Below are 12913 nucleotides of genomic sequence, written 5' to 3'. Positions count from 1 at the left end.
GCATTAACACAAAGAAAAACTGATGGGTAACTAGTTTAGTGGTCCAGTCTTCACTATAATTTGTGATAGAATTACTTATTTAAAAAAAAATGAATGATGTAAAAATAAAAATGGTTGGAGTGCCCAAGTTTAGATTTGTCGTTGATTTCATAAAGATGTTAGGATATAGAACGTTAAATACTGTGTGATTCAACATGGCGGCCGAGGGGTTTAATATGATATAAGTACGAAATACATGTACATGTAGTACCAAATGGTTTATATGTATGAGAGTCAAGGTTTGGACTAAATGTCTTGGGGAAGTAGGGGGCGACTAGCATGTGCCTCTCTTTAGTGGACCGATGTGAGATTGCCCATTGTATTAACTGGACGGGTAGGCCTATTCACCTTCAGTTATGTGTCAATGTCAAATAAGCGGCTTCGTATCAACACGGTCGGCTCTGGGCCGGTTTAATTCTACGTATCTCTCTTAGCTGAGAGAAAAAAGATTTTTTAGCCCAGAGAATATCTTCCGTCAGAGTGGTTGTTGATTCATAGATTCTAATAACCCCTTTTGAAGTTTATATGAAAGCTTTGATATCTGCTATGCAGATCTAGTTATTCTTATTATTTTTTTTGGGGGGGAAGCTATATCTCAGGAACTATAAGAGATAGAGGTCTGAAGTTTGGTTTTCTCCCGTGAAAATGGGTGGTGGCTAGTGCTTAAATGTAAAATGAAATGTGTGCGCATAGCGGAAATGCGTCAAATCTTTAACGTGCACGGAAATTGAAAATCGGCTCTTATTCTCTTAATTCTCAATGGATTCTTCAGATATTTACATTTTTGGATAGCTGGAGACATTTCTTAACCGATAGCAGTTCAAAACTGTGGAATTTAGAAACTTTGTCGCTCTCATTTTTTTGGTGAAAAATGGAAAATTTTCAAAATTTTCTATTTTTTTTTATTTTTGGGAATTTTGAAATTTCAGTTATATTTTTGGATAGCTGACATCAATCCGATTCCAACAATATAAGTTTTGTTCTGAAATGTTGACTTTGATTTTTCACTTTTTTTTGCATTTTGGTCAAATCGTAGAGTTCTTATTTTTTTAAAACGGCTCCAACGATTTTTCTAAAATTTATAGAATATGAAGTCGAAGGTCCAAACTAGTTCATGAACTATAAATGAAAATCCTCTAATCACCGGAAGTAGTCAAGACATTTATCCAAACTTTGACAAAATTGTGAAAAATGGGTGCCTGTGCGGAAAATGCGATGTATCAATTGTGTTCATGTCGATTAGTTAAAGTTTTATATCGTTTAATAGCCAATTGAATTGTCTATCGGATGGTACTAAAGCGGCATGTTTCTATCAAAAATTTAAAAAGTTATGTGACTTTGAAAAGTAAGGTATTTTGCGATTTCGAGCAACTTTAGACGCATGTTTCTCGGAAAGTCTCCAAACGATTTTTTAAAAACTTTCTCAATCGAGAGATAAATGGGTACTCTGTTGTGAGAAACCACTGTATCATTTTTTGAAATGTCAGGGGTAGCCGAAAAATGAGATCGAAAATCGAAAACGTCGTATTTTTACGATTTGGAGCATTTTTAGAGGTCTATTTCTCGAAAAGTCAACATAATATTTTTTTGAAACTTCTTCTACAGAGAGGCCTATCAGTAGTGTTATATATAAAACCATTGTACAACAGTTCCAAATTTCAGGAGTAGCAGAACAAAGGGATCGAAAATTGAACACGGCACCTTTCATTGTTAAGCGAAACATAAGTAGGGGATACAATCTGTACGTTTTGTCAACGTATAGAGTCTATTCAAGAGTGCTTTTATCAGTGATGATATTTGAACTGAAATTATTTCAACTATGAGTGTTTTCTTCTTTCCAAAATATGGGTTTAGTGACCCTGTAACAGAAATAGTTGATTGCTGTGTGTAATAATTAGCCTTTGAATTAATATTGTTGCTTCTGTGTCAAAATTATCTTATACCGGTAATCATCTGGACAGAAATCGATGGCTCGCGCTGTTTATAAGAAAGTTCAATTTATTAATCGTTTGCAGTAGTATCGTACAGTGGTATCGAATATTGCACCTGTGATAAAAGGCATGACGTTGTTTGAGCATGGACTCTATCTTGGCGATATTTCATTGAATATCCAATCAATTTTTGAACCAGTTACATATTTGAGTAGCTGACATGAACGCGATTCCGAAGTCCCGTGTACACATTGGTGTGACCGTAAAAGATCCCTTGGCGGTTGGAATTCTATATAAAAGAAGACTAGCGCCGCGGTACGAGCATGTTTAGAGGTCATTTCGGGACTAACATATGGTTCATTATTTTAATAATTCGCTTGCGCGTAGGAGTCATTAGCAGTGGGAGGAAACCGGAGGACCCGGAGAAAAACCACAAGGTTGGACAGGCGACCCTACTCCTTGTAAGGTACAACCGAGGAATCGAAACCCCGCCAGTTAACTCAATGACAGACGGTATGATACAGCGCAGTCCCAAAGGCTAGCCTACCGTGCAAATTCCAGCCAGCATAATGAATCTATATAAGAAACATTTATTCCTACTGCCGATTTACAAACAGTCCCCAAGGCCAGCCAGCATAATGTATCTATATAAGAGACATTTATTCCTACTGGCGATTTACAAATATTGCATGAAGAAATTCAATTCATAAGAACAGAAACACGACTAATGCACAGTATCATATTGATTATAAAAGTACAATGTATATATTGGTTACACTATATATGTCACAAAACACCAATCATTAGATAATAATAATTATTTACTAATTATATAAATCATTTTAAGAGGTAGGAGTTATCCGTTGTTTAATTTAACAGTTATATAATTACTTTTCTCGGAAAAGCCGCCAATGATTTCTTTCAAACTTGCTCAATCGAGAATCTACTGGGTAGTGTATTGTGTGAAACCCTTGTACAATTTTTCTAATTGTCATGGGTAGCCCAAAAAAGAGATCGAAAATTGAAAACAGCGTATTTTTACGAGTTGGGGCATGTTTAGGGGTCAATATCTGAGTTATGCTAGAGTGTGTTTTTTATTTTTTTTTGGGGGGGGGGGGGAGTGGTGGGGATAGTCTTTTGTCATATATCTGGCGATCGTGTGACGCCTTTGCGACCGTGAAAGCCTTCGGCATTGCGCGCAATTCTAGTTACATTTGATTTACCCGTCTTCATTAGCCCAGTTTAGGAGCAGAACAGTAGGACGTCAAACCCCATTTCATTTCTTGATTCGAAAAATATTTTTGATCACCTAAGATAAATAAAATACAATTTAATGGAGGATTTACACTAAGAGTAAGACACTAACTCATTTAGTAGTTAGAATAAGGCTACCGGTATTTGTTTCACTGGACTTATCAAAACAGCAAAAGTGTTATTGGGGCTTTAAATAAAGTAATAAAAATGCTATTTTTATTTCGCATGGGACTAAATTGTCCCTCTTTTGTGTGGCCCCTGATCGAACATACTTGGATTTTTTCTTGCAAATTATACAGATCTCTGATAAAACTGACTTATTTAACTCTGATGAAGTAGTAACAAGTACTGCACCATGATGTGATTCCTTTGGTGAGATTAATGAAGGAGTGGGGGTGAATGAGACACACTTTTAATTTTTAAAGTTGTTGAAGTACTAGGCCTAGAAGTAGGGGTTATGGACATAAAGGCCCTAAACCAAAATGACTCAAGTATTTGGTCATAACGGCCAAACATTTTGGTCATAACTACATAACGGTCAAAACATTAGGTCATAATGGCCAAAAAGAACATTTGAATTTTGATATATTATGTATCAAATGATATTTATTAATATAAATATTGCATAATATAAATACCAATATTTCTTAATAGATAATATTTTCATATACATTTATTTAATACATAAATTTAAATTCACTGTAGACATTTATACTCAATACACTGTATAACTATAACATACATAATTTACAAAGACATCTATTTAATATGGAGGGTGGGTGGCAAATGGTTTAACATGTACACATGAAATCATAAGGTCTGTCATTGCGTCAAGTGACGTAGTTTCAATTCTCTGCTTGTACGTGACAAGGACTAGGGTCATTTGTTCAACCTTGTGGGTTTTCTCTGAGTCCCCCAATTTCCTCCCTCTGCTACAGACCCTTACACGCAAGCGAATTATTTAAATAAAAAGGAACCATATGTTGGACCCCAAAATGACCTACTTTGTGTCGACTGGACATTAATGTTCAGCTCTTGTTACTTTATCAGTGGGGTGTTAAGGACTTAATTAGGGATTATCAAAAACTTTGATTAATTGGTATGAACCCCTCTTTCCTTTGAATCACAGCATGCAATGTTCTGGGTTGACTTGGATGGTTATATTCAAAATTCTTTCATTCACAAATTTTTCTGGACTTATGGTCTGTAGCCTATATATGATGCACCTTTATTTTATTTATTTATTACTTCTACTAGTTGGAATAGAAGTGGTCATATCTTGTTGAAGGTTTGGTGAAACCGTTTTTAAAAATATTATGTTATGAGTGAATTGTTATTTTTGTCGAATGATTAATATACTAATAGTAATAGTCAGTTGTTAAATAATGTTTGGTAAAATTCTGAATGTTGTGACAGGTTTAGTCGGTTTGACTGAACGTAGACGCTGCCTTCTCACTCTCTTTCTTTCTCGCATCTTTTAACTGTTTTGTTCTTAAAACATCTATAAAACGTTGGGTGAAATCCAAAACCACTGCTGACTGTATCTTCAATATAATATCCTTCGTAATAAATCGATTTGTATCGAAAAATGCTGCAATAGATTGGTCATTTCCATCCAATTGAAACCAGTCTATAGCTACCTCACGACATTTGCCTCACATTGGGTTTGTAAAGGGTTCTGAAACCTCCCTTATTAACACTGTCTAAGTGAACAATACAAGTTAATTGAGCCTTTGTCGCCATTTCGTGTAGCTTCTACATGTATAACTGCAATGTGTTCCTCGTGAAGCACGCCATTGTGTGTTTACCAACAACACACGCGAATGTAGACAATAACGTGATTGGTCAATTGTGGAAAATACGATCACGTGACGCGGCGAACAACGCTGAATTCTGTCCAGTGACCTCGCGCACTATGAATTTTACTATCAATAAATAGTCCGGATTTCAAAGAAGAATATCACCGAAGAACTATGAAATTTTTGGGAGAACATTACAACAAACGAATATCTCTATATGAACTATACACTGACAAAATTTCTTCTAGACCGGATTTGTAGGAACGAAAATATTTTTGCAACGACAATTTGTGCCCATGGAATGCGGCCTAACTATAATGAAGGTTGAATTCGAATTTCGAGAAAATTGAAATGAAACTGCCCGACAAAATGGCCGCTCTGTACGCAAATTGTGTAAAAGTATGCAATACGTAGGTTGTGGACCCTCTAGAGCATGGGTTCCATGTCGGCCGTATATGCCGGTCGTGACGGGCGGCTTTGGAAAATGACCGAAACTGGATGAGACCAGTAGGTCATTTTGCACAACGGAAAAATAGCATACATGTATTTTGTGCTAAATCATAAAATCCACGGACACAACAAAACTCTATGCGTGTCGTGATGTAAACTGTCGGGTATAAAAAAATTAATAGTGTTCAGTAGCCCACGAATGGAAACCACTGCCAATTAATTATCCTTGTGTATATTGCTCTAATCACAATCAACGGAGGATCAACATCAAACAGATTAAAAGCTCAACATTTAATCAATTAGCATTCACTATATCATTTCAAAATGTTGAAATCCCTCACCTCCCAGAATAACAAGCGAGATGATGATATTGCCGTCAATGAATCCGACCTCCCTTCTTCAACACCGGCCCACGAGGAAGACAGTTCCACTCTGGAAAACAAAGTCAGTCGTAAATTCTCTACTAAATGGTCACAAATATTCCCGTGGTTAAGATATGATATTCCCACACAAAAGATGTATTGCCAGGTGTGTTTTTAATTCATTTTTATACGCCCACATTGAATTTTGGTCGTATATTGTTGTCACCCCCTTCTGTCTGTTGGTCCGTCCGGCTAAAGTTAATATCCGATTGACTTAAATTTATACACAATGTTTAAGGTCATGAGATGAAGAAGCCTGTTGATTTTCAGCAATTTCCGATAATTACTGCCAGAGTTGTGGCCCTTGATCACTTTGAAAAATCTTGTGGACGCTCTAGAGGCTAAAGTTAATATCCGATTGACTTTAAATTGATACACAGTGTTTAAGGTCATGAGACGAAGAATCCTATTGATTTTCAGAGATTTCCGATAATTTTTGCCAGAACACTTTGAAAAATCTTGTGGACGCTCTAGAGGCTAAAGTTAATATCCGATTGACTTTAAATTTATACACAGTGTTTAAGGTCTTGAGACGAACAAGTATATTGATTTTCGATGAATCTCTATGACTTGAACAGCTAAATCCATGATGTTAAAAGTTTTGTATACTAAACATTAGCATGGGGCAGAACTTTATAAAAACCAAACAAATTCTAATGGTTTTCTGATAATTGCTTAATGAGTTGTTACTCTTAATCAGATTTTAATGTATTATAAATGTTTCATTACTGAAAAAAGTAAAAATATGCGACAACTCTTGTTGACTGCCCGGACGATGTAGCTGCTGTGGGCGTATGTTTTGTTACCTGGCAACCTATCTTTTTCTTTTATATAACAATTGATAGACGTCACTTTGCTTGACAATGAACTTTTCCGCTGGCTGCTATTTTGAAATATGTGCAAACATCTTGACATGTTATAGTTGTGAAAATACTAGCACGATATTATTTGAGCTCACAAAATATCAATACGAGTTAATATATTGATAAGTTTAAGAATTATGTTCATTATTGTACATTTTTATGACTTTGAATTAATTACGTGAGCTAATCATTCGGAACTACTTTTTCTCTGTGTATGGAGAAATAGTCAACAGCCGAATTCATCACATACGCAGCACCTACTTGTTAATTAAGAAATCATTTTTCTTGTTTCAGGTTTGTCAGAAACATAACGCCAAGAATAATTTTGTGAATGGTTCTCAGAATTTCAGAAAGTCGGCTCTGGTCGAGCACACTACCTCCAATGACCATAAAACAGCACTCAATCATGAAGTACGACTATTTAAAGATGTTATACCACAGATAGTTGACGAAGTCGACAATGCCATGATGACAATTATTAATAACGTATACTACATATGTAAAGAAATGGTTGCAATCGACAAATTTGAATCATTGAATGAATTGGCAGAAATTAGTGGACGCCCAATGACTACTAAATTATATAGATCGTTCCATACAGCTTTTGAATTTATTAGCATAATATCATCTGATATAGAGGAAAATATTTTGGCAAATATTCAACAGAGCCCAACATTAGGCATCATGCTCAATGAAAGTACAGATTTGTCTAGTGAAAAACGTTTGATAGTGTACATAAACTATATTAAAGATGGTACCTGTAAGACAGCATTTGTAAAACTTATCGAAGTACACTGTGCCACGGCCGACTCTCTGACAAAGAATATTCTTTCTTTTTTAAATGTGAACAAAATTGATGTAAATAAAATATTTGGGATGGGCGCTGATGGGGCTGCAGTTATGATGGGGAAAAGGGCGGGTGTTGCTGCTTTAATGAGAAAGTACAGTCCCAATATCAATTTTTATGAAATGACACTGAATAGTATAACAGAACAACCTACTTCAGAAGATCCCCAAAAAACTTGTCCCAGTTAAGAGTATGGCAGGAGATTTTAGACAAACCTAAAGTGAAGCCGTCATAAGTGCATCGTGTACGCTGGCTATCAATGACTAACACAGTTGAAAATATCGCAAAGACAATACCCGGTCCATATACATCGTATAATACCATCTGTTCATACAATTGTATGTTTTATACTGCCTTTTTACGAGATCTGTTTGGCAGTATAGGTGCCCTGAGCTGTTCTCTACAAGCCCGAGACCTCTCTTACGAGAGCATGATGATTAATGTTGATAGCTTCATATCCTCCCCGACATCTACATACCTGGGAGAAACTCCAATATACGGTCCAAAATTGATGCAATTTCTAGAAGATACTCGAGATAACAACACTTATATGGGGGAGGAATTCAGGAAAGAAAAGGATGACGAGCGCTTGCAAGATGACGTTATCGATAATATAAACGATAGGTTCCCTGACAATACAAAAATGGCTGCATTCGTATTTTTTCACCCAAAAATTACTCAGACAATGCCCAGCTGCCAACATTTGTAACAAAAGAGTTATCAATATTATTAGAACATTTTTGCGACGGCAGACAGTCATCTACCACTGGTGTTAGCCCGCCGATAAATCGCCTGGAAGGGGAGTGGTCCGTCTTTAAGACGATGGTCAAAGAAAATTACCCCACGCTTAGTTATAGCGACTTGCTCAACCAGTTAACAACATTAGGATTGGCCGACCAGTATCCTAATATGATTCGCCTCATGGAGATTGGTCGTGTTTTGCCCGTTAGGGTGTTTTGTCCGTTAGCAGCATTGACTGCGAGCAGGGTTTCTCACGCCAGAACGTAATAAAAACCAAGTTACGTTGTTTCTTGAGCATGAAAACTCTTGACGAATTAATGAGGATTTCTGTTGAGGGACCGCCACTTGCAGAATTTCAACCGGCACGTGCTTTACAGACATGGAAATCCTGTAAAAACCGATGAATATAAACGGGTGATGTTGTAAACAAATTAGGAAAATAGTGTACTTGCAATGAATGAATGTATCTTGTTATTGTTATATTTTATGAATGTATAAATAAATAAAAATATGATAATTGATTACATGTGTTCTTTAATTTATTAGGGGGGTGGGTCGGTGGGTATAAATGTCGATGTGAGATTGAATTTTTGTGTGACTGTCCTTGACCCAATTAAAGCTGATCGACATTCCAATAGCATGTAGTTTTTGGCTTCTTATTATGTGCTAAAAATAGCACCACTTTCTATGTGAGAAAAATGACCGGTTGGGAAAATTTTGAAGTGGAAGCCCTGCTATGGAGGTCACAATTTTTGCGCAATTCAGACCATAACTTTCTGGATTATTGCCCCTGTTTGTACAAAAATACTGTTTGTTTTTAGCTTGTTCTCTATCAATCTCTTGCAAAATGCAGGCGTATCCTGCCTGGCAGCCGCTGGTTGAGTTAAAGATGATCCTATGAGTATATTTCGCTTTGGTTCAATTAATTTGATTCTTTCATCCTGGGTGGCTTATTATCCACAATTTCATTCCATTTTGACTTTAATTTCATGTTATGTTGAGACACTGTGTTATAATCTTGCAGTACAGTAATTTTTGCTTTAAGTGATTCACTTTCAACAACAAGGTTGTGTATTGTGGCTGAAAATTCATTATTTTCCTCAGTTAATATTGTAATTTCAGTCTGAAGTTGTTCATTTTCTGCGTTAGATTTAGTCAGTTCACATTCGGCTGATTTGAGTTTTAAGTTTCAAACGTGAGATTATATTCATCATTTAAATAAGTATGCATTACTTAAATAGTGAAACGAAGAAGCCTTTTGAATTTCAGCAATTTCTGTTTATTACATCTAGACTCTAGAGTTATACCCTTGTTTCACTTTGTTGAACCTTGTGAACACTCGATTGCAAATGTTATCATTCGATCTGTATAAAATTTATATGCATCATTTACATTAGCGAAACAAAAAAGTCTATTTAATCTCAGCAATTTCCTTCAATTACTTCTAGATTTATGGCTTTGTGAACTTTGTGAAGTCTGTATGAAATTTATATGCAATATTTAAATTAGTAAAACGAAAAAGCCTGTCAAATTTCAACAATTTCTATAAATTACTTCCAGAGTTAAGGCCATTATTTCAGTTTGTAGAAAATTGTGAACCCTCAACCGATGAAAATTATAATCTGATCTGTATGAAATTGTCTTGTAAATGGCCCCAATTACCTACAAAAGAATAAATATGCGACAACCCTTGTCGACTGCTCGGGAAGATTTAGCTGCTGTGCGCGTATGTTTTGTTGCCTGTCAACGTATCTTATAACTCTTACCTACTTTGCATTACATGGGATGTCTGATGGTACAGCAGCAATTTGTGAAGAATATTTTATTATTTGCATGCTGATGTTTTTTTGTTTTCTTTTGTGTGATTTGAATATCTTTGTAGTTAAAATCATTAAGTTCCATTGGTTTTCTTTGATAAATTTTATGGTATTGTAATTGAAATTATATATTTTTAGAACAGTAATGAATGATAATTGTTGCATAGTAAAACATTGCAAACTTAAGTCTACATTGTCAATCATTTTTATAGGCCCACATTTTCATGTGGACATATATTGTCGTCGCCTCTGTCCATCTGGACGTCGGTCCGTCCACAATTGTTTGTGGACACTCTACAGGTCACAATTTTTATCTGATTTCAACGAGAATTGAAATATAGGGTTATCTCCCTAAGATCCTGGTTCCTTTCGATATTGGCATGTATCGGACCGTAACTTCATGGGTTATGGTCCCTGATTGTACGAAAAATCGCATTTTTAGCTTGTGGACCCTATAGATGTCACAATTTTTATCTGATGATGTTGAAATTTGAAATGTAAGTTTATAACCCAAAGATCTTGGTTCCTTTCTATTATGGCCCCTGATTGTGCAAACAATCACGTTTTTAGCTTGTGGTCCCTCTAGATGTCACAATTATTATCCGATTTAAAAAAATGTTTGAATATATCACTGTTACACTGTAATGATGCTTGAGTTTGAATTTCGTGAAAATCAGACCAAAACTGCCGGACAAAATGCCCCCCCCCCCCCCCCCCCCCCCGTATGCAATAGTGTAAAAATATGGTATATCAAGGTTATGGATCCTCTAGAGGTCACAATTTTGATCCAATTTTGATGAAACTTGATATACATGTTTATAACCCACTGATCTTGGTTCCTTTTGATATTTGTGCATATTGGATGGTGACTTCCCGAATTATGGCCCTTGATTGTACAAAATTTAGGTCACAATTTTTATCCGATTTAAAAAAAAAGTGTGATTATATCACCGTCACACACTAAGATCTTGGTTCCTTTTGATAATCGCGCTTATCCGAACATAACTGCCTGGATTATAGCCCCTGATTGTTCGAAAAATCATGTTTTTTACTTGCGGTTCCTAGAGGTCACAATTATTATCTGATTTACAAAAACGTTCAAATATATCAACGTTACACCGTAATATTGGTTGATTTCGAATTTCGTGAAAATGGCCGCCCCTTGTACACAAATAGTGTAAACATCTGGTATATCAAGGTTGTGGACCCTTTAGAGGTCATAATTTTGATCCGATTTTGATGAAACTTAAAATACATGTTTATAACCCACAAATCTTGGTTCCTTTTGATATTTGCACATATTGGAACGTAATTTAGAGGTCACAATTTTAATCCGATTTAAAAAAAAAACGTGTGAATATATCACTGTTATACACTAAGATCTTGGTTCCTTTTGATAATCGTGCATATCGGAATGTAACTTCCTGGATTATGGCCCCTGATTGTTCGAAAAATCGCATTTTTAGCTTGCGGATTCTCTAGAGGTTAAAAATTTTTTTCCCAATTTTAAAAATGTTTAAATATATCACCATTCCACCATAATGAAGGTTGAATTTGAATTTTGGGAAAATTTGAATGAAACTGCCCAACAAAATGGCCGCTCTTTGTACGCAAATTGTGTAAAAGTATGTAATACAAAGGTTGTGGATCCTCTAGAGGTCACAATTTTTATCCGATTTTGATGAAAATTGAAATGTATGTTCATAACTCAAAGATCTTGGTTCTTTCGATATTCGCGCATATCGGACCATATCTTCCTGGCTTATGGCCCCTGATTGTACCAAAAAATCACATTATTTTTTTAGATCGTTCTCTGTCCATCTCTTGCAAAATGTGGGCGTATCTGGCATGGCAACAGCTTGTTCATTTTTATTTTACAGTCATAAAAGTGAAAAGTCAATTTGGGATCATCCATATCTTTTAAAGATCTTTGAGGAACTTGGTATGTTTTCTATTATCTTTGACAGATATTTAGTTGGATTTATATTATTGTATATGAAAGAATACCATTTTCACCTTGGACAAAAACTAGTTTTAACTTTTAAATGACCCAGAGGTTTGACGTCGTAACGTCATAAAAACCCACATCATAATCGTCAATAGTGTTAAAATATACATATATACATTTTAAAGTCATATTATTAAAAAACAACTGTAGATAGACCCTACATGTAAATGGATGAAATAATCTAAATTTAATGTTATTTTCATAAATGTGAATTTTATACCAAAAATTAATTTAGACATTTCATGCAAAATTCATGTATATAATGGTTAGTTCTTTTTTTTTTTGTTCCGCTGTTGTGAACTAAAAATCATGAATCTCTTTTAATGTAAGCTTATTTAAACATACATTATGCAAGAGCTAAATCTGAATATTGAAAGTCTTTATTTAGGCTTCAGATGTCATAGAAATTATAAATTAGATCTTTATTTACACAACAAGCACAAAATCAACTCTGTAGACCCACGGATGGCTTGGATTCGGCTTGGATTTAAACAAGATTTCATTGACTGATTAAATTTTTGAATGGCGTCGTAAGCGGAGATTAACCCTTACGTCGATGTCATACTCCCTGAAATTTTAGTTCGAGGCTAAATGATAGAGTGTACGAAGCGTGGCCGCTGTTTAGCGAGGCAGCATGTCAGTCAATTTGATTGAAAGTTCGATATATACGGCCTTGATATTATGTTTAGTTGTGGTTAAAATGAGAGTTTGGATGTCGGTATTATACGCTCTTTTGTCACTT

General features: G+C 35.4%; 1 protein-coding gene across 6 annotated transcripts in view; it reads left to right on the top strand.

Moving 5' to 3' along the window:
• The window catches only part of LOC126817146 (dystrophin), a 293105-nt gene that overhangs the window by 92051 nt on the left and 188141 nt on the right, over positions 1-12913 (top strand). For all 6 annotated transcript variants that reach the window (XR_007678819.2, XR_008787851.1, XM_050543983.2 and 3 more), the window contains exon 3: positions 12044-12105. Coding sequence is in view for 3 of the 6 variants with exons in the window: in XM_050543983.2 (XP_050399940.2) it covers positions 12044-12105 (62 nt within the window). In the remaining 3 variants the exon portion in view is untranslated. The remainder of the gene's footprint in view (positions 1-12043; positions 12106-12913) is intronic.

Source organism: Patella vulgata, chromosome 4, assembly GCF_932274485.2.
Source record: "Patella vulgata chromosome 4, xgPatVulg1.2, whole genome shotgun sequence".
Classification (NCBI taxonomy): Eukaryota; Metazoa; Mollusca; class Gastropoda; family Patellidae; genus Patella; species Patella vulgata.
This window is presented reverse-complemented; position numbering and strand designations above follow the sequence as displayed.